At 37.7% G+C, this 27,286-nt stretch overlaps 1 protein-coding gene across 1 annotated transcript in view; it reads left to right on the top strand.

The window, feature by feature from the left end:
- The first annotated feature begins 3,245 nt into the window (after positions 1-3,245).
- The window catches only part of LOC118280377 (uncharacterized), a 35,487-nt gene continuing 11,446 nt past the window's right edge, over positions 3,246-27,286 (top strand). The window contains exons 1-4 of the mRNA XM_050701941.1: positions 3,246-4,147; positions 19,228-19,350; positions 22,300-22,371; positions 23,050-23,195. Of these exons, the coding sequence (XP_050557898.1) occupies positions 3,418-4,147; positions 19,228-19,350; positions 22,300-22,371; positions 23,050-23,195 (1,071 nt within the window). The 5' untranslated portion in view covers positions 3,246-3,417. The remainder of the gene's footprint in view (positions 4,148-19,227; positions 19,351-22,299; positions 22,372-23,049; positions 23,196-27,286) is intronic.

Raw genomic sequence — 27,286 nt, 5'->3', positions numbered from 1 at the left:
TTATAAGCATTATTTTTGAAAAATATTAACGTTCCGCAATTCTCCTACACATAAACTATAAGTGTACCAAATTTTATGCTCCAACGTCCGCGCAATTTTCGTAAAAACTGTTACAAAGTTTTTGCTTCACGTATTAATATATAGATTTTTTATTATAAATAATAGTATATCCAGGAGATTGTATCTTTTAAAACTTTTTACATATTAATTGTATTTAAATTCATATTGATACAATACTCAGTGTGTAAAATTAAAATGTGAAACATTTTATGCTATAAATTTAGTATAAAATACGCAAAAAATAGTTTAGAATTAGTAAGTATGTACTTTTAAAGTAATTTTCATATTTTCTTTATTAACTCTTAGACTAGACGTGTGGTGACAGGGTGTGGACGAGCGGGAATGACTCAGTATTAGTTGTATAAGTAGACCAATTTTCCGATCTTATATGGGTATTTTTTTAAAGTAAATAATATTTCGTTTTTGAATGGCTGGTCGCTATAAAGTAATTTATTAGTTTTACTTGTGTTAAAAAAACACTATAAAGTATTTTTTTAGTTTTACTTGTGTTCAAAATTAGATATAAGTTACACAAAATGATTCATATAAGTCTTTATGTCCCCCTTAACTTGTCTATAATCAATGTGAAAAAGGGAATAAGTAACTATTTTTCATATTTTTTAAATTTTAATCATGTTGATGGTAAGTTTATAACAAATACACGTGTTTCTGATAGTTAATCACTTATTATTCCATTGAATTACTTAGTTATCATAAAAAATATTCCAAATGCGTATCCTTTTTCACTTGTGTAAATAAACTTTTGATTTAAATGTAAAGGGGTATAACTTATTTTATACCCTTTAGGCTTTCATTTTGTGGTTGGTATAAGTCACTATTTCGGAAACTATTAAGTTTACATAAAAAATAACTCCATAATAGCAAAGAGCATAAAAAGTTTACCTATAAAACACATCACATGTATTTAATTCGGCAGCAGTTTGACCGCTATAAATACCGAAACATCGCGCGGAGCGTTTTTTGCGTCTCCTGTAAAGTTGCATTTTTAGACTTACATCCCTTTTCACTAGAGCCACAGAATTGGGCCTCTGGTCAAGGTCACTCACACAACGCAAGTGTTGTTTCACGTCGGTTTCCTATAGGCCGTGGTATCACTCCGGTCGAGCCGGCCCATTCGTGCCGAAGCGTGGCTCTCCCACACTTAAAAAATATACCTAGCACTATTTAAATTGCCCCAAACCCAAAACTAAGCCCCACATACGAAGCAATCACGATTATAACCTCAAAACGGAACGAAAATCCAAAGCTTCAGTAAATAATTTTCAATCTTAAAGAGAACATTTAACCGCAATAACCAACTGTCCTACTCTACCTCATTAATTCTAATATCAAGCTTGAAGAAATAAAATTCATGATACTTTTTTCCACAAATAAAAAATCCAATTCAAAATCAACTTAAAACAGAAAGTAATAAAGTTGAATCTCAAATGTAGGAAACAAAAGCGGTTATAGACTCGGTAACAGCCAATAACAATGAGGGGCGGGGCCAATTTTGAAATTGGAACGATTTTTTTCTTTTCGAACGCTAGTCTTCTTTAAGCTCAGTCGATGCTTGGACGTCGTGGAGTGAAGACGTCTTAGCAATTAATGAAAAATATGTTTTTTTATTACAAACATGAAAAATTCTCTTTAAATTGTTCATTCATGTGGATGATCTCAATTTTTTCATGTTTTTTCGACGGTTAGGCGTAGAAAGAGGAAATTGGTAGTAGGTAGATCAGCTGTTTTGTTTTTAGGGGGTGAGTTTTGAGTGGGGATGTCTCTTTCAAAGTCAATTTAAAGGTTTTTATTTGTTTTAAGTACCTACTTACTTCCATATACTAATCTAGTTTCAATATTTAATGTTAGGTATATCTTCACACGCTTTAAACATAGGTCTTGTCCAATTACCCATTTTCTAGCTTTATTTTCATTTTGATTGCCTCGTTGATTGAGTGGTTGCAAGTGCGACTGCCGTACATAGGATCTCAGGTTTGATTCCCGGGTATGATGACCAGAAATAGCAGTTTAAGTGTTAGTGTCGAGACAGTTTAAATTTCTAGGTTTTGTAGTAGGTATGTCTAAATATGAAGTCATAAAAAGTAATAATCTCATCATCGTATTTTTTTATGGAATGGGGGGCAAACGAGTAGACCTGTCACTTGATGGTAAGCGATCAGCGCCGCCAATAGACACCCGCAACACCAGAGGAGTCACAAGTGTGTTGCCGGCCTTTTAAAAAGGAATACGCTCTTTTCTTGAAGATTTGAAGATTCTATAATTAGACTGTCTGCCCATTGGACGAGTTATTCTACGTTACTTGAATTCTTGATATTTGTATAGTGTCTACCGTGCGGTGACAATAGAGTAGAATACACTTGTCACCACCACTACTCTTCTCGCGGGTGTCATATACCCGATTAAGGGACTACACATTAGACAGAGACCGAGCAGCAGCGCTCTCTGATAAACCTAGGCATTTAAAACCCATTAAAGTAAGTAAGTAATCCATTTGCTCAAACCGAGAAGATATCATGATTTAACCTTCTTATGTAGAGAAGACAGAAGTCCAATAGAGTAGACTGTCGACCTTTTTAAGTATTTCTCTGCCTAATTCCTTAAGCAATTAGATTAACTATAAGATTCGTGAAGATACATTTCAACTAATCTTTGAAAACTCAACCAGATCGACAAAATTGTAGATATAAAACAATAAATTTGGTAGAAAACCAATATGGGAGCCATTTTCTATTATCAACCCACCATTACCGGTCTATATCAATCGCGAACGAGTTTCGTTACAATAAATGCGGGCGGCACCGGGGGGCGAAACTAACTCGATAAAAAACAACTAAATATACCCTTTTCCACTCACTTATGAATAACTACATACATAGCAAAACGTCTGCAAAAATAAAAATACAATCTTTTATTCAAGAAATACATTTTTTACTTCAATTTAAGGTTTAATTTCGCTTGGCGTGTAAGCAAGACTTAAGATTGTAAGGCTAGAAAACGACTAATAAAGGTAGATCTGTCCTCAGTACGGTTTAGAACGCAAGTAGAGGTCTTTGTAAATTGGTTGCTCGAACAAAAGCGCACCTAAAAAGCCACCCTATGTTGGGATACACGCCCCTTTTATAAGAACCACTCCCTTCTATTCAGTCGTAGTTCAACCACGGAACGGGACGGACGTGTCGAGAACATTTTTGCACGCGTATACGAACGCCGATTCTCATAATCAAATTCGAACGCTAGTGATTTTAAAAGAAGTGATGTTCTATAGACAATTGACAGTTAATTTTTTTATAGTTTCGTGTTGTTTTTATTAAGTTTTAGCTAAAGCTAAAGTATATTATGTACCCAACAGATTTGAAGAATGGACAGCTTAAACTGAATTCGTTTGGCAAAAACTTAGACCACAACATTATGCTGAAAACTATACAGAACTTTTGCTATAACAAGTCAAACGCGGGACCTTTTACCATGACGTCGCCGTTTTTAGTCGACAATATATTGCACCAACAGAAAACTGAACTCCAGAATCAGTATATCAACCAACAGATCGAGAATTACGTGCGACAAAACTATGAGAGATCACGGAACAACACGCCTGAAATAGACGATGCAAAACTAGCTGAATGTGACGAGGAAAATCGTCAAGAGGAATCGATTGACGAATCTAAAATTGAGGATGAAGACTCTAAAAGTCGGGATGAAGATTATGTTAAAAGCGAAGCTTACTTCAACAACGAGTTTTATACAAGAGCTGATGAATCTCGGTCTACAGAAAAAGAAGTTTTAAACGTTCCTAATCTTATAAGGCGCTGTCAAACATGTGGGTCATTTGAATGCCCGCCGTTTGCGTGCAAAAAATCCGGTATCCGACGCCTTCAAGAGCTGGAGAAGCGATTTAACTTAAACTACCATGAGAATTCTGGAGACGAAGCTGAGAAACATGATAAAGGGTATACAGATGACCTGGTCAGGAATTGTGATGAGTATACTGAGCAGAAAAAGCCCTTGTTGAAGTTCAGTGTTAGTGCCATTTTGGGTGAAGATAGTTTGAAAAGTAACAACGTTAGCGGTGAGTTTCGTTTGAAGATTATTTTAATTAGGATACATTTTTGCTTTAAAGATTTTGTAATGAGTTTTTATGGTTGTAAAGCGCCTTCTTCGCAAGAATATGCATACGGGCTCGTAATTGGCATTGTAATTTCTGGAGTAATTTAGGCACTATTGACATACAGTATAGGAAAATATCGTTAGGAACATGGCTGGTTCGATTACCGATCTCAATACTTTATATAGAAGACTAGTTGACGTGGCAAACTTCGTACCGCCCCAATAATTGCTTTTCTCTCCTTAAAGGTTTAAACCTTTCCTTGACCTCCCCAAATAATTAAAGAGGAAAATTTTCCAATTTTGATCAGCGGTTTTGAATTTTAGCTAAATCTAATGATCAGCAATTGATTTTTGATAGGAAAGAAGATTAGAATGTGTTTGAAATCGGTGATCCGTGATAAATGGTGATAAATGCTTATTTCTTTGTCGTTTTAGAAGAGGCCTGCTTTGTTCAGTATTGAGATTGTTATATTCTAATCTTAAAGTCCTTCAGGGGGTGAATTTAGCAATAATGAATTAAAATATATGGATCCAACGAAGCTTTGACAGATGAAAATGTATAAAATTTTAAATCGAAAGATTTTATTAAGATGGGCTTTATTAAAATGGGTTATTAATTTCGACTCCTAGATTTCTTTTTTTATCGTTGCCGTACACTAAGGATTTTCTCCTGTATCATGGGTGCGTTTACAAATATACGATTTCACATACACATGACACCCAGCCCTGAAACAACAATTGGTAGATCACACAGTGTAATTCCGTGGGCATCGCACCCGCTACACGTTGCATGGTAGCCAGTTGCCTAGCCACCGCACCAATCGTGCAATCAGATCATCATTTCTGATATTACGTAATCTACAATGTAAATACCTATGTAGTTTGTTGTAATATACACGGTGTAACAAAAAGGGGGTATACATATCAAGTGCACGGTTTCTAGATAACATAACAAACGATACGGGAAGGGTTTTTAAAACTCATGTTTTCATGGAACGAAGTTATGAATTTTTCCAATACATAAAATTCCAGAAACCGAACATCAAAATTAGGTAGATACAGGTACCAGGCGATCAGATTTACAGAAGAAATGTTTCGTAATTAGCGAGTGACCCCTGTAGTGTTGTAACACGTTTGTATGATTTATAAAGTCAAGAACCATGCGACACCAAGTATTTGGTACCAATATTTTTGAAACGTATTTTAAGCTGAAACTTTTTGTAGAAATTCTATTCAAAGTTTACAAAGAATTATCACAATGACTCGATTTGTTGATTTCGTCTCCGCCCCACTTTTCCCAAGTTTTCATTATCCCGAAGCTGTGGTTTTGCCCTTAGGGTAATGTATCTGACTGACAGTGGACCTGTTAATACTAATATTTGGGAACACAGTAGGGTGACTATTTTTTATTTTAATGTCCGTCTTAAAGGTTATTTTAAAATATTAGACACGTATTTTTTAATTTTCTTACGGAAACAAATACTTTCGAAGATATATCGGTATGATTTGAAATATCACGTGACGTCACTTCTAGCTACATTTTATACGTAGAAATGACGTATTTGCTCCCATTCCTAAACTTTAATTCGTTTTATCTAAGTATTGCAATCTTAAACGACAAAATAAAAAAATACGTTTCTAATATATTTTCATCACCTAACTGACGGATTATTAACTGATAGATTTTTAATTTTCATCGCTTATTGTAATTAATTTTCCGATTTTATGCTGTCCAAGGCTTTTTTTCTAATCTAGTAGGTAATCGGGGTAGTAATCTATTCCTTCTTGCCCTTTTCGTAGCCATGACAGATCAGTTTTGGGGCATGTCAGGCTAGTTGTGCATTACAAGTTACCGATAATAATTTTATTTCCTCTTCTGCAAAAACTGATCCGTCATAGGAATGGGGCCTAAAGTGCCGTCGGTCGGAAACATCTATGGCAGCTATTTTACATCTAATAACCTAGGCCATCGAAGATTGTTCTATTACTTTTCTATTTGTTTTTTCTTTAAAAAAAAAACAGCTTTTTCTGCGTTGATGGTGATGATGTGATCCATTGTTTATTAACCTTCATTCAAAATACTCTGTTATTTCGGAGAGGAGAAAATACTTCTTTCGCCTTGGGTGAGGCGAGACGGAGTGTCAGACTCTTACTGACTAAATACCACCCCGTTCCTACTCCTACTCTTTGAACCGGAGCCTTCGTAACGCGCAAGGTAGTCCGCAGCTAGTTTATGATAAGTTAGTGTTTTTTTTAAAGATGGAAATTCATCGAATGACTTCTCTCGTCATAAGCGAAGCGAGAGGGAGTGTTTGACTCTTACTGACTAAAAACCACCTCGTTCCTACTCCTGCTAATCGAGCCGGAGCGCCGGTAAACCCGCTAGTTAGTCCACAGTTCCGGGTTCAAATCTCAGTTGATAATGATAATATTTAACATTATACCTAGTTATTGTGGATGACCATTGAAACTTAAACCTACGCGACGGATTTACGCCTATGCGTTGTGCGTTTTAGTTCGGCATTGATAAAAACCTAACCGATGAATTTGTTACGTTTTATAAACGTTGATAATTGTAATCTTCGTAATCGTAAGTCCTAGGTTATACAAATGTAGTTTATGATAAGTTAGTGTTTTTTTAAGGGGGAATAAATCAACCAATTTCCTCTTTCGTCTTGGGCGAGGCGAGAGGGAGTGTCAGACTCTTACTGCCTAAAAACCACCCCGTTCCTACTCCTGCTTTTAGAGATGGAGCCTCGGTAAACCCGCTAGGTAGTCGGCAGCTCCGGGTCAGATGATAAGTTAGTGCTAGCAACACCTGAAAAAGGCCGTTTAGCTGTACAAAATATTTAAATTATCACCTGTAATACCTTAACATGCAAATAAAGGATTTGAGTGTGAGTAATTCACAGTGAGGATGCACCCGATTTTGGTCACGGTGTTAGTTTTAATATCTTCGTGTGATTGAGAATTTATATATGTATTTTCTTAATTAATTTAACTTGTAAATATTTTACATGCTATTGGTCATACAATGAATTTATATTATCTGTAAGTACATCACGGCCGACGGCGACGGAATAAGATCCTTTTCACGGACTTATTGTTGGCTAGTTGGTAGCGGTTGTGTTAGACGATGAAGATCTACTAAATAAACGTCTGAAAAAGTTAATGGGTAGAATTGTTGAAGTGTGCGGTTCCTGTTTTATTTAGTTGAGTACCTACAGCTGAAACTACCGCCCTTAGAAGGCTAAGTTTGTCGTATAGCTTACTTGGGGAGTGTAAAAAATTACAAATGGTTCGATTTTTCTAGGCTTTAGATAGTCGGGTTTCGATCTTTCTTTTGGATTATGGGGCTCAGAAGACGAAGATGACGAACTTAGTAATTTTAATTAAATACTCAATCCGTACTATAAAACAGGATGTTTCGAGTAAGTCTTCATTGCCCGAGTGAATATGTTGCTCATGGGCAGACGTGCTCCACCGTAGGCCGCATCATCACTTACCATCAGGCGAGATAGCGGCCAAACGTCGGCCCATCAAATACATATTATATTTAGGACTTTAAGACATAAGACTCTTTATATTTACTTAGAATTATACAGTCATAATATGGCTACAATATTATTCTAGAATGTCCACTTTGCACTCTGTCGATTAATTGGGAAGCTTCCTTAGAGCTTTGAGCTCGACACCTCTTGTTCGCCAGTCACGCCTGCGTCCACTCAACTGACACGATCTTTTAACAATAACACAGAAAAGACCCAATAACGAAAACACACAATCAAAATAAATTAATAACTCCTTACAAAAATAACTATAAAAACAATAGTTACACGTTAATAACGGTCCAATAACGTTATAACGTTGCAACATCTTAATTCAGTAACGGGAAGCGACATGCCTTCGGGACTTTTTCAATAAAATGCTGGCAACATCTGGCACGGCACTTAAGCGCGGGCGGGCGAACGAGACAGCGCTATACGTTCAATCATAAGCTAGAAAGAGACAAACACATCGAGGGTTACCAACGAAATTAATATGTCCTTTTCCACGGAAAGTAAGTTGCTTTTTATATTATTTTATTATTGATGTTGTTCTGTTGATACGCTGTTATTGTGTGCCGATATTAGGAGTTGAGCAATTAAGGGGAATAGAGATAGTGCTGAGCGCTTAAGGCTTTTATGTTATAAAGATTTGGGGAGGGGTGGGGTCCTTTTACGATTGTCCATAACACTACATAGTATAAAACAAAGTCGCTTTCTCTGTCCCTATGTCCCTTTGTATGCTTAAATGTTTAAAACTACGCAACGGATTTTGATGCGATTTTTGTAATAGATATAGTGATTCAAGAGGAAGGTTTATTTGTATAATACACGCATAATAAATATCACCATTGCACCCGTGCGAAGCTGGGGTGGGTCGCTAGTGTACTATATAGCACATAGTTATAACTGTTTTAGATCTAAAGTACTTTTAGTGAGTCATGAGCTAATGTTCACATGTAAACAGCAGCTCATGTAGTGTGAGCAAGTGTGGCTCACCGCCCGACCAGAACCAGACCTGTGCGTTCGGCGCGTCGCGTTCCGTACGCGCCTCAGAGAGCCATCAGACCACCACAGTTGAGGCCCACTAAGGCTGATGCCAGATCCGGAGTGCCGGGGCTCCGGCTTGAAAAGCAAGAGTAGGAACGGGGTGGTTTTTAGTCAGGCAGTCTGACAGTCCCTCTCGCCTCTCCTCAGGCGAGAAAAGTAATTGGATGATTTTCCCCCTTAAATAACATGTAGTGTAGATGTCCAGTCAACAAGGATGTAGCATAGACTGTCCAGGCGACACACGTAACATACGTACCTCGTAATAGTCACCAAAAATGTCAAAAGTCAACGAGAAAATGTTGGAACAATATCCAATATCATTTCTAAAACCGATGCCAATGTGAGAATCTTCAGAAATCCTTACACCGCGTGCGATCGTATGAAATAACAGAGAGAGAGCAGAAAATCTGAATCGTGACTTAAATAAAATTATGCATTTCGGTCCCAAGACTGATATTAACATGTCATTCTAGCGCCATATTGAATACTCCAGCGCCACCTACACATTACATCCAAATCAAGCGATACCCAACCTTATCTGCTTTATTTTAAAGGTTAAAACGTCTCAGTAAAATGTAACTCGGTAAAAGTATTAGCCGATTTTTTTTATTGAGCTCGTAAAGTTTCGGATTCGGTTATCGTTTCAGTAAGTTCTATTCGATTATCGAATGATTGGGTGGGGTTTGGGGTAGCAGGTGGGTTAAATGATTATTCTGTTATTTTAGGCTTTATGTACGTGATTGCCGTTTGCTTTGTGTTTTATGAAAAACGTTAATGGGTTGAATTGTTGTAGTGTGCGGTGGTGAATATTTTGACTTGTTTTAGTTTTATTTAGTCAAAGCATTTATTTCAATTAATCCTAAATTAGGCACTTTTGAAACATCAAATTCAATTGTCCGTCAGTCTGTCAGTGAAGCTAGGCGCTCGTTCCAAAGTGTAGCTTCGAATGGAGAAGAACGAGCAATGTAATGACAGCGTCAAAACTATAAATAACTAGTTAAAGGTTAGCTCATTTGTCAAGTGGCTATCTATCGATGATCGACATTGATCTAGCTCGCTCTCGGGTTCGATGCCTATGTCCAAGGTAGGCAAAAGCTTAAGTGTGGGAGAGCCATGCTTCGGCACGAATGGGCTGGCTCGACCGGAAAGCAATCGCCGCCGCCCATCGACACACAAAACACCAGAGGTGTTACAAGTGCGTTGTCGGCCTTTGGGGGTTAGAAATCTAAGGATTGTTGGGAAGATTGGGAAGGGGAGTAATTGGGCCTCCGGTAACCTCACACAACGCAAGCGTTGTTTCACGTCAGTTTTCTGTGAGGCCGTGGTATCACTCCGGTCGAGGCAGCCTATTCGTGCCGAAGCATGGCTCTTCCACACTTAACTTTGACATGTAATTGAAATGGTTTTCATTTGCGGATCGGTTATCAGATGATCTGTCTGCGCCACCTAATACCAAAAAATGGCTGTGCCATACGGACGGACAGACAGACAGACATGACGAATCTATAAGGTTTCCGTTTTTTGCCATTTGGATCGTTCTTTTTGAACCCTTTTTTTTTTTGAGGGGGGAAAATCATCCAATGACTTTTCCCGCCTTAGGCAAGGCGAGAGGGAGTGTCAGACTCTTACTGACTAAAAACCACCCCGTTCCTTCTCCTGCTTTTCGACCCGGAGCTCCGGTCTTTTTGAACCCTAAAATCGTTCTTTTTGAACTTAAACTCTTTAATAACAGAACATAGCTACTACAGTATTAGAACTATCACATCACATATAACCCCCTTTTAACCCCACCACACACATACTTAACCACGAACCCCATACGACTCGATCCGACCGCAATCGACAATTCTCGTGAAAATCCCGAACGGATTAACGCTTTCCCATTGGCTCGTTTAAATTCAGAACATGTCTGCGGTCGTGTGCAACGGGCGCGGAGTGTTTCAAATTTGGAACGCGAGCCGTTTAACAGGTGTACAACATTTAGTGAGTGCTTTAGTGGTTATTGTGTGTGTGTGTGTGTGTGTGTGTGTGTAGTTGTAATGTAACCTGTGTATGTAATACGGTAGTTTCCTATTAGTCAAATTCAATACTTTTATCGAAATGTCAAAAACTTTGTATGAAATACTCTATTATGACGTCATCAGATTTTTACGTCAAATAGCAGACTTATTTCTAGAAATTTAGCTAGAAAAAATCGAAAATTAAGTAGTTCATCAAATATATGAATGAGAGTGTGATTATTTTTGAATATATTATTGTATTGAAAAGTTGTAATAATTTATTTTTGATCCAGTCATCATCCCTGTTGTAATGTTACTGTGTGTGGTATATACTATGTCTATTTCAACTCTAGGTGTTTGAGTACTTGTAATTCGGCAACGCACCTGTGACTCCTCTGGTGTTGCGGGTGTCCATGGGCGGCGCTGATCGCTTACCATCAGGTGATTCGTTTGCTCGTTTGCCACCTATTCCATAAAAAAAATCATTTGTCATATTAGTGCTCCACGAAAGACCTGACGAGTTTTTCGGAATCGGTGCCCTCATGATATTTTGCAATTTGCCAATTGCAAATAAGCTAGATAGAACATAAGTTGAACAGCGTAAAACGCTACGCAACTTACAACTTTAACCAGAGATTTAATGACGTCATGTTATGTAAAAATCAACTTCAATTACCATTTCTACCTCAACAAGTGATATTAACCACTTAATGAGGTTCATTTGATCAATTGAATTATGTAAATATAAGAAACTAAAGAAAGAATTACCAAATTCGCCAACTATAAAATAATAACGTAATAACAACGTCAACGTCACGCCTTTTATCCCCGAAGGTGTAGGCAGAGGTGCTCATTACGACACGTAATGCCGCTATACAATGTACACCCACTTTTCACCATTTGTGTTACAAGTCCCATGTAATAGGGAGTGAGCCTATTACCATTATACTGGGCACAATTCCAGACTCCGTGCTACCACTATAAAATATAACGTAATAACATAAAACAATTAATCAACACTTACGTCTGTGCGTCTGACTGCTTGTAACCAATGTTGCCATAAATGCAGGTAAATACAATGAATATAAACGTCAGTGTTGCCAACGCTGCGGTCGGCGGCGTGCGCCCGACATTATTATGTTGCAATACTCCGAATTATGCTCTGGTAACACTGGGATGGAAATTATTTTGAGTGTTGTGATGACAGAATGGAAAATACAGACTTTACTATCTCATGAAAGTTGTAAGAATGGATTTAAGGTAAGCGTTCACATGCCTGCATCGTACGCATCGCATGTAGGCATTGCCGATGATGCGGTCCGTACGATGCGGATCAGTGGACGCAGTTGTATGAGTTTCTATACAAGACAAACTAAAATCCGTTGCGTGCGATGCGTACGATGCGGGCCTGTGGACGCTTACCTTAAAGAGACTACAGACGGAGACCGGGCAGCAGCGCTCTCTGACAAATCTAAGCATTATTTTGCTCTGATCTTTAACCCGTAGTATGCTGGAGTACAGTTCCCTTAGTACGATATAAGTTTTTAAACTGACATGGTCACTAACACTAGAATTGAAACTTTTCCGATACGATTCCGTTTCCGATATTTCGGCACTGTTGTTATCCGTGATCATGGCGCTTGTAACAGTGTTGAAATATCATAAACTCATAGACATAAATAAACATGGTAAATATCCCGTTTTAAGTTTCAATTCTACCCTTAGTACGAGTTTGCTTTAGATTTAAAGTAGTCGAAACGAGATCGCGTTCGGCGGTTTGATTGAATGGTTTATTCGAGCCGGCCAATCAGTACCTTTATTTCGAGTTGTCTTTACTTTTTTTGATTGGCCGGCTCGAATGAACCAATTAATCGGAGCGCCGAACGCGCTTTCGTTACGTTTCATTTAATATATTTAAAAATAAAACTTGTAAATTTTCTGGAAATAAGTCTGCTATTCGACTTAAAAAATTGATGACGTTATAACGCACTATTACATACAAAAATCATAGAAAATGAAATACGTTTTTGACGTTTCGATATCTTCAATAATTTCTCAACGCGACTTCAGTAACCAATAGACCTTCTAACAGGTCTAAATAAAAAGCCAATAAACAAAAACCCTGAACACCAATTAACACAAAACCTTTATTAAATAACCCACGAAACGTACAAACGATTCGGTCACCGTTACTAAATAACCGCTCTAGCCTCAATGACAATTTTTTCACAGCGCAAGTGAGGAAATAATTGATTTCGGTTGGGGGCCCATTTTATTGGTCCCTAGGGGTCGTTCGGAGCGAAAATTGTCGCTTTTAATTCTGTCCCGAATTATGGAACGACTTTATTGTTTGGGTATAAAAATTGGACTCTTTTTCGTATAATTGGAACGAGGGGCGCTTTATTTGGAAATGATCGCTTTTGGTCGCTATATGATTTTAATACAATCTTGATAAGTGTTAAGCATACGGTGCTTTTCCACCAGAGATGTGCTATGTAGCTATGCTACGAAGATGTGATAGTTAAGCTGTGAAACTATGTGACCATTTCCACTGATACTAAGCTATGTAGCTGTGTGAGGAAGATTCGCAGCTCGAGTATGCAATGTATCGATAGTAGGGAAGCCGTCCATAGCACGCATCTTTCCATATAAAAACTAGCTACTTCCGCGCGGTTTCACCCGCTCTGCTCGGTTCCTATTGATCGTAGCGTGATGATTTATAGCCTATAACCTTCCTCGATAAATGCGCTATAAGCTATGTGCACCAATAAATATGATTAGTGGAAGCCAAACGCATCCACAGCAACGTAGCATAACACATCTCTGGTGGAAAAGCACACTAATCCATGTAATTTTATTCCTATAAAACGTATAACTCATTTTCCTGATTTTTATCACACAAACTATCACTATTCCAAAACCATTTTACTCCTACATTCGCGTATTCTTCGAAAATCACTACTTAGTATAAAACAAAGTCGCTTTCTCTGTCCCTATGTCCCTTTGTACGCTTAAATCTTTAAAACTACGCAACGGATTTTGATGCGGATTTTTTTAATAGATAGAGTGATTCAAGAGGAAGTTTTATATGTATAATACATGCGTAATGTATCACTATTGCACCCATGCGAAGCTGGAGCGGGTCGCTAGTATTACATAAAGTATTATATTTTCATTTCTTCTCAACACAAAAAGTAGCTGTTTCTTATTTTCAGAAAAAAATATGTTTAGCTATTTATCTCCAGTCGTGAACGTTAATATGTTTTAACGTAGTTAATGCAATATGGAGATGGCAACATACTTTTAAAGGTACCTTAATGAGGTTTGAAACTAATAAGATCTTGGAAATAGTCAGTGTAAAGATAAAGGTCCTAATTTTATTGAACTAGTGGAGGTTTTATTTTTCGGTACCCAAGAGCGGATTTTCTCAGAATAGGACTTTGGGTAAGGAAAATAGTTTACTTCAGATTAATAAATCCCAAACTAGATTCCTTAGAATACAATAAGATTCTTGGACACAATACTAAATCTTGGCTACACCCTTAAGAACGCATGTATCCAGAAAATAAAGCTCAACGGATAAAGGTGGTGAAAATCCACCCTCGTTTCACCCCTAAAGGTGTTACCGTGGAAAAGTTTCCCCCAAAACCGGGGCGGTTAACGATTTTAAACATTTCAACCCCCGGGGTGTTATTTTAATTATTTTATTATAATAAGCATTAGGGGTTGATTTCCTTTCGCTTATTGATTACTCGTGATTGTGACTTTTGAATTGAGTTAGATGATGATTTAATTTTTTCAATAATATATCTGGCTTTTATTAAGAACTAGCTACTTCCGTGCGGTTTCACCCGCTCTGCTTGGCTCCTATTGGTCATAACTTGATGTTTTATAGCCTATAGAGCCTTCCTCGATAAATGCACTATCCACCACAAAACTAATTAAGTATTCAAATCGGACGAGTAGTTCCGGAGATTAACGTGTTCAAACAAAGTTCAGCTTTATATTTTCGAGTATAGATTTAATTTTTAGGATGTAAGGATAAGTTATGTGTTAACGCCGTGTATACACTTTAGATTAGAGCAGGGCTTCCCAGCTTTTTTCTGGTCAAGGACCACTTTTATAATAAGGTATATGACTAATTTTCATTTTAATATCCGTTTTGTAGATTATTTTTAAACTAGCGACCCGTCCCAGGTGTCCCGTCCAATGGTGATATATTATGCATGTATATGAAAGTTTATATGTACATACAATATGTATGTACATATAAACTTTCCTCTTGAATCACTCTATCTATTAAAAAAACCGCATCAAAATCCGTTGCGTAAATTTAAAGATTTAAGCATATAAAGAGACATAGGGACAAAGAAAGTGACTTTGTTTTATACTATGTAGTGATATCACTATCGCCACTATTTCCACGGGTATCATAAGAACCGACTAAGAGAACACACATTTGACTATATTTAGATAGACATATAAACAGGCATAATGGATGAATGAGAAAATGCTATCAGTTTTAGCCTGACGCGGGAATCAAACTCGCGGCCCAACCACTGCGCCAACTGTCCAGTATACTTATATAAATAATTGTCTAGTCAGCTGACCTGGATCTTGATGTCTACCCGTACAGCTACTTCTATTGTTTTACCCTTCTACAACAACAGCCGTGATGATACCATAATAAATCGATCAAGATATCATATTTAAACTGATCGCTAAAGCAGTTTCGTACAAGTTTTTATAGTTATCAATACAATCGGTACTTAAACTACAGAATATAAGTAATTGCATTCAATAATTTTCTTGAATCAAATATCTGTGTAGAATCAATCGAGCGATTTCTAAAGAAAACCAAATAAATCTAAGTACATATTATATCTACACACAAACTAATAAAATGGACTAACAATAAAAACGAAACTCAATAAAAACCACATTAAAAATTGCCACCACAAAAAATCAGCATTAAATACTCTTTTAACAATAAAAAAAAAAAACGCAACGCCAAACCTCTGGCAACACTTGAGAAAACAAAAAAGCAACCATCGACAATAGACCCAATAAAACCATAATGCAAAGCAAACAGAGCTAATCCATAGACAATAAACGATAGTTTTTGATCTCTTTAACAAAGGAGTTTTTATTTCATCTTTTTGAGCCCTATTTGTAATATTAAAACAACTTTAGCTTGGGGTATTTGCTTCACACATCATTTGTTATGACAAATGTGTGTTTTGACACGCCCAGTTTGGCTAATAGTCACATAATGAATTTAGGGGACCGTATTTTATAAAGCTACTGTTTATTTTAGAAGTAGGATGTAGCGAAGTTGACTGTCCAGGCGACACACGTACTTAGGTATCGTCATGAGCTAATGTTCACATGTAAACAGCAGCTCATGTAGTGTAGATGTCCAGTCAACAAGGATGTAGCGTAGACTGTCCAGGCGACACACGTACTTAGGTATCGTCATGAGCTAATGTTCACATGTAAACAGCAGCTCATGTAGTGTAGATGTCCAGTCAACAAGGATGTAGCGTAGACTGTTCAGGCGACACACGTACTTAGGTATCGTCATGAGCTAATGTTCACATGTAAACAGCAGCTCATGTAGTGTAGATGTCCAGTCAACAAGCATGTAGCGTAGACTGTCCAGGCGACACACGTACTTAGGTATCGTCATGAGCTAATGTTCACATGTAAACAGCAGCTCATGTAGTGTAGATGTCCAGTCAACAAGGATGTAGCGTAGACTGTCCAAGCGACACACGTACTTAGGTATCGTCATGAGCTAATGTTCACATGTAAACAGCAGCTCATGTACTGTAGATGTCCAGTCAACAAGGATGTAGCGTAGACTGTCCAGGCGACACACGTACTTAGGTATCGTCATGAGCTAATGTTCACATGTAAACAGCAGCTCATGTAGTGTAGATGTCCAGTCAACAAGGATGTAGCGTCGACTGTCCAGGCGACACACGTAGGTACTTAGGTATCGTCATGAGCTAATGTTCACATGTAAACAGCAGCTCATGTAGTGTAGATGTCCAGTCAACAAGGATGTAGCGTAGACTGTCCAGGCGACACACGTACTTAGGTATCGTCATGAGCTAATGTTCACATGTAAACAGCAGCTCATGTAGTGTAGATGTCCAGTCTATGAGGCTTATGTAGCGGCGTTTAACAATTATATTCGCTTCAGTATAATGAAGTATTTACACAAACAAACATAATAGTTTAAATCTGAAGGGATAGCAGTGATTAATGGTATCACAAAGGCGCGCAATATATAATGGAGAAGTGTGCCTTTGACACGCGGGGTGGCAAGAAATCAGGGAGCGTGGTGCAAGGAGCGGGAGTAGGCGTATTGATTATATTAATGAAATATTTATTTTTAATGAAATCAAATCAAATCAAATTTTATTTCAGAATTGCTTCCATAATTTGTTAGTAACAATGTTCTTAGCCTATGTTAGTAATGTAATAATAACAAAAAAAAAAAAAATAAAACAATGAAAGTTTAGGCACTTGCTTTAATGTCTCATTCAATTTGATTACTACAATTAATAAACTGTTGGATTTTTGTGTTGGCTGGTTCGATTCGTAATTGGATATGTGGCGACACATGACAAGTGACAGAAGATAAAAATCACACATACTGCCGTACTAAGAGACATTAACACATTGAACGCCGCGGTGGTCACCGGTGACCGACGTTAGCGGAGGATTTGCCTTCAAGTTTTCTATTGGCAGTCAACGACTTAAATGATTACTTAAACTATTCCTTAGTAACGATTTTGTATCCCAAAACAATTATTGAGGACTGGATTAAGTTACCATTAAATAACTCGGCGAGTGCGGCGGATCGACAAAAACAGGTTGCGCAGGTTGAAACAACAAAATCTTTGTCGCAATAAAACTTTGCCTTAGACTAGGATTTTCAACGTCTGTCGTGTATGTGTTTCTAAACATACAGTTTCAAATGTACATCGCTAGCAAGACTTTGGAACAACTCGTACATCACACATACAATTGTAGCATGCTGAAATCAAACTCGCTAGACATTACACAGTTGTCGGATTGCCCATTCACAGCTCCCAAATCGAACACCACTGAAATGAAATAACAATTAAGAAACAAATAATAGATTTATTATAGTCAAGTCAACATACAATACTTGATAACTTACAATAGATGATACCGGCATTTCTAATCTTACTGCTACGAGAATAAATGCCGAAACAAACTCAGAGGTCTCTTTTATTCAGCCCAGATGAATAAATTAATATCGGACTAAACGGTTGGCGCGGTGGCTGAATGACCGGCTGCCGTGCAACGTGGAGGGTGGTCGATTCCCGCGCGGAACAACTCTTTGTGTGATCCGGGACTGGCTGTCATGTGTGAACTAATATGTTTGTAAAGGCACCCAAGACACAGGAGCAAAACCTCAGTTGGTTCAATGTTTTGAAAAACAAAAATAAATATCACCTGCAGCTCTTCTAGTATTGCTAGTCTAGGTGTCCATTGGCGGAAGCGATTGCTTACCATCAGGTAATCTCTCTACTCTATTTACCATAAAAGTACTCGCTACCAGTTTACAACTTGCACCAAACCCAACACCCAACCATTGTACAGTAATCACGTCTTTATCCCATTACAGAGCTGTTCAACTTTGATTATTTTATATTGATCTGTCTGTCTGTACACATATTGTATGTATATGTATTGTATTCACTTGGTTGGGCTTGCTTGACTTCGATTTATTGGGTAGGCAAATTTATTTAAGGATTTTTCGCGGTTTTTGTAAGACTAAGTCATTACTTATACCAAGAAAAGCTACCCGGGTTACCGGGGCTCCGGGTAGGCAAGACAGTCAGTCAGTGCTAGACAGTCCGCAGCTCCGGGCTATTACTCAGAATAGGTTCAGAAACCATCATAAGGATACGCATAGATTTTGATCGATGAATATAGAATTTGACTTTATTATAATTTCATTGTAATAACATAAGTGGATGTGCACTTTTTGGGTTACTTTTTGATCTATTGTTTTCTGCTTTGTTATCATTTTCGACTGTTTGTGCAACCGATGGGCTAATTAAACGGTTTCCTACATGGTCTGCAACGCACTCACAATGCTTTTAGTGTTGCTGGTGTACTTAGGTTACAGTGTCCACTTACCATCTTAATGTAAATTAAGAAATTAAATCACATATTTTTAGTTCACGAATCATCTGATGGTAAAAAATTGGGACCCCGGTGAACCTACATCACCAGAGGAGTTACTAATGCGTTGCAGGCCTTTTGAGAATTCTCATTTAAGTATGTCTTTTTAACAAATGATCCTAAAAATAAACTCTGTTTTATTCTGTTTCAAATCTCATTTTAGTTTGCTCTTTTTAACAAATGATTCTAAAAATAAACCCTGTTTTCTCCTGTTCCAGAATACCGGCAGCCGATAATGGGTAGTCCCTGGCCCATCGCGAAGCCGATAGCCAGCCGGCCGATACCAGTACAGCATCAGCACCTACAACATCTGTTGGCACACTGTCACCATCCCTACTTAGGTAAGAAAAGTGTCTATTTCCTAGTTTTTTTTATGAGACATGCCGGTAATCGAGCAGACGTATTACCTGATGGTAAGCAATCGCCGCCGCCCATGGACACTTGAAACACCAGAGGCTTTACAAGTGCGTTACCGGCTTTTTGGGAGTTAGAAATTTAAGGGTTGTTGTTCGGGAATCGGGATTGGGAAGATTGGGAAGGGGGAATTGGGCCTCCGGTAACCTCACTCACACAACGAAACACAACGCAAGCGTTGTTTCACGTCGGTTTTCAGTGAGGCCGTGGTATCACTCCGGTCGAGCCGGCCCATTCGTGCCGAAGCATGGCTCTCCCACACTTAAATATCCTGGATATTCCTATTCAATCTATAACTCTTTATTGTTAAATGATATTTATTTTTGCAAATAGGTTACAATGTAACTCTTTTACACGTCAATCTCTTACGGCGCATTCCAATAACCTACCTATCGGTAGATTTGCCTACCAGAGGTAGAATTTTGACATAAGCTCCATACAAAATGTGTACGCCGTTAAACAACTAGATGAGGCCGGCATTTCTCCTATCGGACTACTCTGAGAAGAAATGGATGGATTCCTGATTGGATGAAGAACAAGAGGTTCATACTGCACGGTTGGCGCAGTGCCGTGCTACATGTAGCGGGTTCGATTCCCACATGGAGCAACTCTTTGTGTGATCCACAAATTGTTTCTTCGGGTCTGGGTGTCATGTGTATGTGAACTTGTATGTTTGTAAACGCACCCACGACGCAAGAATGAAAATCGTAGTGTAAGACAACGTTTAAAAAATAGGTCTATATATCTTTCTTTTTAAGCATTAGCAAAACGTGAATCTACAATATTTACACTTTCTTGGCATCACTACATAGTATAAAACAAAGTCGCTTTCTCTGTCCCAATGTCCCATTGTACGCTTACATCTTTATAACTAAACAACGGATTTTGATGCGGTTTTTTTTTTAAATAGAGTGATTCAAGAGGAAGTTTTATACATGCATAATATATCACCATTGCACCCATGCGAAGCTGGGGCACTAGTTACGTATAAGACGAGAATCCCACAACCTTAACCAATAAAAAAATTCACAAAACCGCAAACAATAAAAATCACTTTAATAAATCCTCAACCTTTTTTGTAAATCTGAGACAATGTTGCCAACGTTTTTTTGTTAAAGACCTCCCCGATCGCATCGCATTGTTGGTTGCATCAACAGTTTTTTATATAATGGCAACATTGTTGAGCAATAAGCCGGACACGCCCAATTTCACTGACGGATGGAAAAACAAATCTTTTGTTGTAATAATCTGTTAGATAAACTTTATATTTTTAGAGGGCAACTCCTGTTTTGAATTCTAGTTTAGTAACGTTTAAATTGTGTTATGTTTTCATTGGCTTTTTATAAATTATTATAGGTGTTATTGTCAAGGTGTGTGGTGACGTTAGAGTACCTCTACTCTTCCCACGGGTGTCGTATACCCAACTGCACGGTTGACGCAGGCGGTGGCTGTCAGCGATTTCGAATCCCGCACAGAACAAATCTTTGTATGATCCACAAATTGTTGTTCCGGGTCTGGGTGTCATGTGTATGTGAACTTGTATGTTTGTAAACGCACCCACGACACAGGAGAAAATATTTGTGTGGGGCAAATAAATTTAAAAAAGAAAGAACAACTAAGCGAACTAAAGAACCAGTAATACTGTGCCCGACCCGGGAATCGAACCCTATGTCCAACGATCGTACTTGCGACCACTCGACCAACGAGGCAGTAGAATCAATTTTATCATAAAAAAAATTTAATAACATATTACCCAACTATATCGAACTCAAGACCATACGTACAGCAGTCGCATTAACAACCACACAACCACAAAGGCAATTATAGAAAAAAAAACAATAACTTTTTCTAACCAAAAATAATCCAATAAACGATTTTTTTTAACAAAACACCAAAAAATGGCAAACGCATCGATCGTATTCAGCCTAGTATGAGCAAAAAGACTTTGTTCCTATACCAGCATATGAAACTACCCAAAACTGTCATTTTTCTTCATGCGATTTTGGACTTTAATTCATAAGCGATAGGGTTGATAATAGTTTAATCGGTTTAGGGTATTTTGACGTGACGTGTAAGCATATTAAGATACCCTAAAACTGTCAATTTTCTACATGCAATATTGAACTTTAATCCTGTTAGTTATAGGGTTGGTAATAGTTTGATCGATTTAGGGTATCTTGATGTGACGTTTGTAGTCTATTGTATGTTTTTTTTTGAAATATTGATCGTGTATTATTTGTTGAAAGGCACACACAATAGAATTATGGATAATACAATATTCGCTTCTGGTTTTACTCGTATTTTATTGGGAATTTATTAGCTTTTACTACCTTTATTAGTGTTTTATGATAGTTTTTTTGTAAGTAAATCTTAGAATAATCGTCTGCAAATAATATTCCATATTTGGGGTTTTAATTTCTTCTTTGAACAATACTCGTATATCGTTTGCAATAAGTATGGGAGAGCCATGCTTCGGCACGAATGGGCCGGCTCGACCGGAGTGATACCACGGCCTCACAGAAAACCGACGTGAAACAACGCTTGCGTTGTGTTTCGTTGTGAGTGAGGTTACCGGAGATTCCCCAACAACCCTTAAATTCCTAACCCTCAAAACGCCGGCAACGCACTTGTAACACCACTGGAGTTTCAAGTGTCCATGGGCGACAGCGATTGCTTACCATCAGGTAATCCGTCTGCACGTTTACCGGCTTATACTAAAAAAGACGAATTTTTAATCTTTATTTTGAGAGTTGAACAGTAGAACAGCGAATAAAGGGGTACTTTTCACAAATGTGACCAATTACACAGGTACTATTAAGAACTTATAAGCACTATTTAATTGTAAAATTATGCTAATTTAATCCATCTTGTTGCAGTGAGACCGGCGCAAGCGCACACACAAGTATTCCCCCTCCCCGGCGGCTTCCCATGGGCACACAGTTCAAGAGGTAACGTAAATGAAAATAAAAGTTTAGTTATATGTCTTTAAGGTGTAATTAATCCGGAGCTGCGGACAACGTAAAAGGTTACCGGGGCTCCGGCTCAAAGCAGGAGAAGGAACGGGGTGGTTTTCAGTCAGTAAGAGTCTGACACTCCCTCTCGCCTCACCCAAGGCGGGAGAAGTCATTGGATGATTCCCCCCCCCCCCAAAAAAAAAAAAAAAAAAAAAGGTGTAATTAATAAGAAACTATCTGTCGCACTCAGAGACATTTAATGATTACTTAAACTTTACTATTCCTAACCACGCGGAAGTGACTAGGTCTTTAATAAAATAAATCTACACGAGAGCATTCTTAGTCCCGTTATAATTAATTACATAGATATACTAAATTAATCAACAGAGACATACTAAATTAATTATTATGTTATCGGCTTACTCAGTTTAAAGCCATGCTAGATGCTCATATTCATGAACAGCATTCCGCGACACACGACGCGGCGATTGTCACCCTTATACTAGGTAAGAGCCTCTAGCATGGTTGAAACTAGTCGAGTTCCTCGTCAAACAATTACGTGAATAAGCCGATAACATAATAATTAATTTAGTATGTCTCACGAAAGTTACAATAAAATTACCTATAGTATCCCGTTACGGTCTCCATTTATCAAAACCCCATCTTTGCCAGGTAAACCCCGTCGCGGCATGATGCGTCGCGCAGTCTTCTCCGACCTTCAGCGCAAGGGTCTGGAGAAGAGGTTCCAAGTCCAGAAGTACATCTCCAAGCCAGATCGGAAGAAACTGGCTGAGAAACTTGGATTGAAGGATAGTCAGGTTAGTTGGAGATGCTTTTAATTAATTTATTTTTTTAATTTATGATTTGACTGCCTCGTTGATCGTGTGGTTGTAAGTGCGACTGCCAGACAAGAAATCTCGGGTTCGATTCCCAGGTCGGGTAAAGCATTACTGAGCTTTTTTCGGTTTTTAGAAATTTTTTCACTAGTAGCATGAAGTTTGGAATTGTGCCCAGTATATGGCAATAGGCTCACCCCCTATTACATGGGACTTAAAACACAAATGGTGAAAAGTGAGTGTACATTGTATAGCGGCATTACCTCTGCCTATTCTTTATCATTCATTTCTTAAAGTGTTTTGAGATCGTTTACGTTTACGTTACGGAAAAGCTTTAGTACATAATAAAAATAGCTGTATAACAATAAACATTTTGTATCTAATACATATACTAAAGCTTTTCCCACTCTTTTCCCTTTTAACACTCAAACTACACATATCTATCTATCACCAAATAAACAAAAAACCAACATTATTCAAATACTCCATTTTAACAAAATCACTAGATACTCATACAAAAATCCCATTCCCATCTTCAAAACTTCAAACCATACCATTATAATCCTATAATTCAAAAAATCATAACATCAAAACCGTACCAAGGAGTTTCGCAAGGATACAATAACCCCCCAAGGGGTGAGTTAAACACAGGGTGTTACAAAAAATTGTTACCCCTTAGGGTAGCGAGGGGGCTGTCATATACAGCCGGCCCGCCCCTAGGAACCATTTAAAACAATTAGGGGGGAGTATTTGAATTTTAGTATCGGGAGTTTCTGGCTGCGATGCGTTGGTATGGCGATGCCTTTTTTATGAGTTCGGTTTCGAGAATTTAAGTGTTTTTTTTTTTGTGATTTCGATTATTGGAGCGTTAATGTAATTTTGTTGTTTTGAATGATACTTATTATTATAACCCTTCGTGTGTTGGAACGCGGATCCACGCGGTTTTTACTAAAAAACACGTACATAGAGAAAAGCTGAACTAGTTTCGAGTCACAGAGGGACTTTTCATAATGAGTAGTAGATCAACTAATAGAGCTGTTCTCCATTAATTTACGTGAGTAAACCGTGATGTATTAAATTAAAGAACTACATAATTTAGTATGTCTCACGATAGTTAATAACAATGTGTTTTCTATTGTTGTCTTAGGTATATACGAGATATTAATAAACTGATTATTACCTATTCAAATTAAAATTTAATGTGTGTGTGATATAGTAGTATAGTTCTTACATAAAATGTGGGTAACAGTTAAAGACCCTGTCACGCAATTTAAGGTCCAATGGCTAATATTAAATATTTATTATTGGTCGTTTTTCTTTTAAAATAATCTCTTTGGAACTAGTACTTGACTTAAATAAGTAATTAATGATTTTATTTTGAATACATGTGGAGTATTTTGACTACATCATTTATATTTAATAACTAGCTGACCCGGCAAACTTCGTATCGCCTCAAACATTTATTTATCACGTTTTAAACCTTTCCTGGACTTCCACAAATAATTCAAGACCAAAAATAGCGAAATCAATCATTCAGCAATTCATTTTTATTTATAGAAGATAGATAAAGATGAAAAGTGCGATTGAAACACGTGCTACTTCGAATAAATTCATTATTTACATTCGAAACTACACTTTGAAACGAGCACCTAGTCTGACATACAGACTGACGGACAATTCAATTTGATGTTTCAAAAGTGCCTAATTAAAGATTAATTGAAATAAATGCTTTAACTTTAACTTTGACATAAGAATAGTTGCAAGAAGAAAATTATACCTCGGCAGCAACGTAAACTCACCCACATACCTACCTAAAAGTATGAATTGATATCAAATAACTCCAACCACCAAATAAGTATCTACGGTACTTTAAAACAACTTAAAAGTCAAACGTTCAACGACACACTCAAATCGACAACCACTCATTCTTAAAAAAAAAGAAAACAAAAAACAACACCCCTTTTTCCCAAAAACCCTTCTCATAGAGAAAAGAAATCAGTATCAGTATCAAAAATCCGTTTAAAACAAGTCGAGTTGAAATTTTAAACACAACTCGATTTGAATCAACCTGGGGGCCTACTCTAATTCAACGAATGAACGAAAAAACTTCGCAGATTGCATACTACAATTCTATTTATTGCGAACTTTCGTGAACAAAAATGAACGAATGAAATGAAGATAAATAAATAGATTTTGATATGAAATCTATACTTACTAATATTATAAAGCTGAAGAGTTTGTTTGTTTGTTTGTTTGAACGCGCTAATCTCCGGAGCTACTGGTCCGATTTGAATAATTCTTTTTGTGTTGGATAGTGCATTTATCGAGGAAGGCTATAGGCTATAAAATATCACGCTATGACCAATAGGAGCCGAGCAGAGCGGGTGAAACCGCGCGGAAGTAGCTAGTTAAAAATAAAACGTTATTTCAAGTAATTCTATTAGTAAATCAATAAAACCTACGGCCGAAGATTAAACGAAACTTCGTTCGAGAACCGGAGTAGGCCCCCTGATTTGATTCAACCACACCGGTAGGGGTTGGAACCTATTAAATGGATAGCTTCGGGGATGTGTTTGGATAATTGAAGGCGTTTAACGAATTAGGGGGCGAAAGAGACCCTGGTTTAGCTTTAGTTATTTTGGGGATGTTCCTGCTTAGTATCTTATGGGTGAATATGGATGATAATTGGATGTGGTAATCTTAAGATGATTTGAATGTGAATATTAATATCATTAGAACTTATATATTTTTTTATAACGTCACGCCTTTAATCCCCAAAGGGGTAGGCAGAGGTGTACATTATGGCACGTAATACCACTGTACAATGTACACCCACATTTCACAATTTATGTTGTAAGTCCCATATAATAGGTGGTGAGCCTATTGCCATATACCGGGCACATTTCCAGACTCCGTGCTACCACTGAGAAATTTTCGAAAAGCCGAAAAAAGCCCAGTAATACTTCGCCCGACCCGGGAATCGAACCCGAGACCCCTTGCCCGGCAGTCGCACTTGCAATCACTCGACCAATGAGGCAGTCATTAGAACTTAAAACGGGATATTTTTTTTAACGTAGATAAGTCTGCGTTTGGCCACCAACCCGCTTACTGCCAGGACGGCGAAGCGAAGATGTGGCCGAAGATGGAGCACACAGACTTAGAAAGTACCTATTCACTCTAACCTTGAAAAGACCCGGGTTGTATTTCTCAGGCTTAGAAAAATAGAAATAATTTACCTACCATATTTATTTATGTCTATGAGTTTCCGATATTTCGACACTGTTGCAACCGCCATGATCACGGATGAACTGATAGACATAAATAAACATGGTAAATATCTTAAGTTCTAATGATAGTGTTAGTGGCCATGTCAGTTTAAAAACTTATAATTATTATAGGTCTCTGAATACGGCAGATAGTTATTTATTTTTATATCATCACGCCTGTCTTCTATTAGGTAGGTACTTAAGAGTAACAGGACGATGGCCAGTGACATGCCTCTTTTACTTGATCTAAGTCATCCACAACATACACGCTCGTTGAAACCAAGATTAGGTATTAACCTCGCCCGATCCGGAGCTGCGGACTACCTAGCGGGTTACCGGGGCTCCGGCTCGAAAAGCAAGTGTAGGAATAGGGTGGTTTTTAGTCAGTAAGAGTCTGACACTCCCTCTCGCCTCGCCCAACGCGGGAGAAGTCATTAGATGATTATCAACCCTCAAAAATAGTACTAACATCAAAAAACACAAGCATATTATCAAGAAAATTACACATTTTTTTCACATAGATAAATCTACCACTGCAACTCCTGTAAGCCAGGATCTACAGTAGATACAACCATGAAAACACCGGAACATTGAAGTCCAACGTCTCAGGGACATGAATGACTGTCTTGGATCCCGCAACGAAATAAATCAGAAGATATTATTAGAGGAGAAGAAAAAAACGATAGTTTCCACTTCCCTCGGTGAATTTAATATAGGAGACAGAATGACTGAAGCCTAAAGGCTGAAGATAGATAAATTTTCAGAAACAAAGATCAAAGTTAAAGAGCACAACGCTATAATCGTTTC

Source organism: Spodoptera frugiperda, chromosome 21 (assembly GCF_023101765.2).
Source record: "Spodoptera frugiperda isolate SF20-4 chromosome 21, AGI-APGP_CSIRO_Sfru_2.0, whole genome shotgun sequence".
Taxonomy (NCBI): Eukaryota; Metazoa; Arthropoda; class Insecta; order Lepidoptera; family Noctuidae; genus Spodoptera; species Spodoptera frugiperda.
This window is presented reverse-complemented; position numbering and strand designations above follow the sequence as displayed.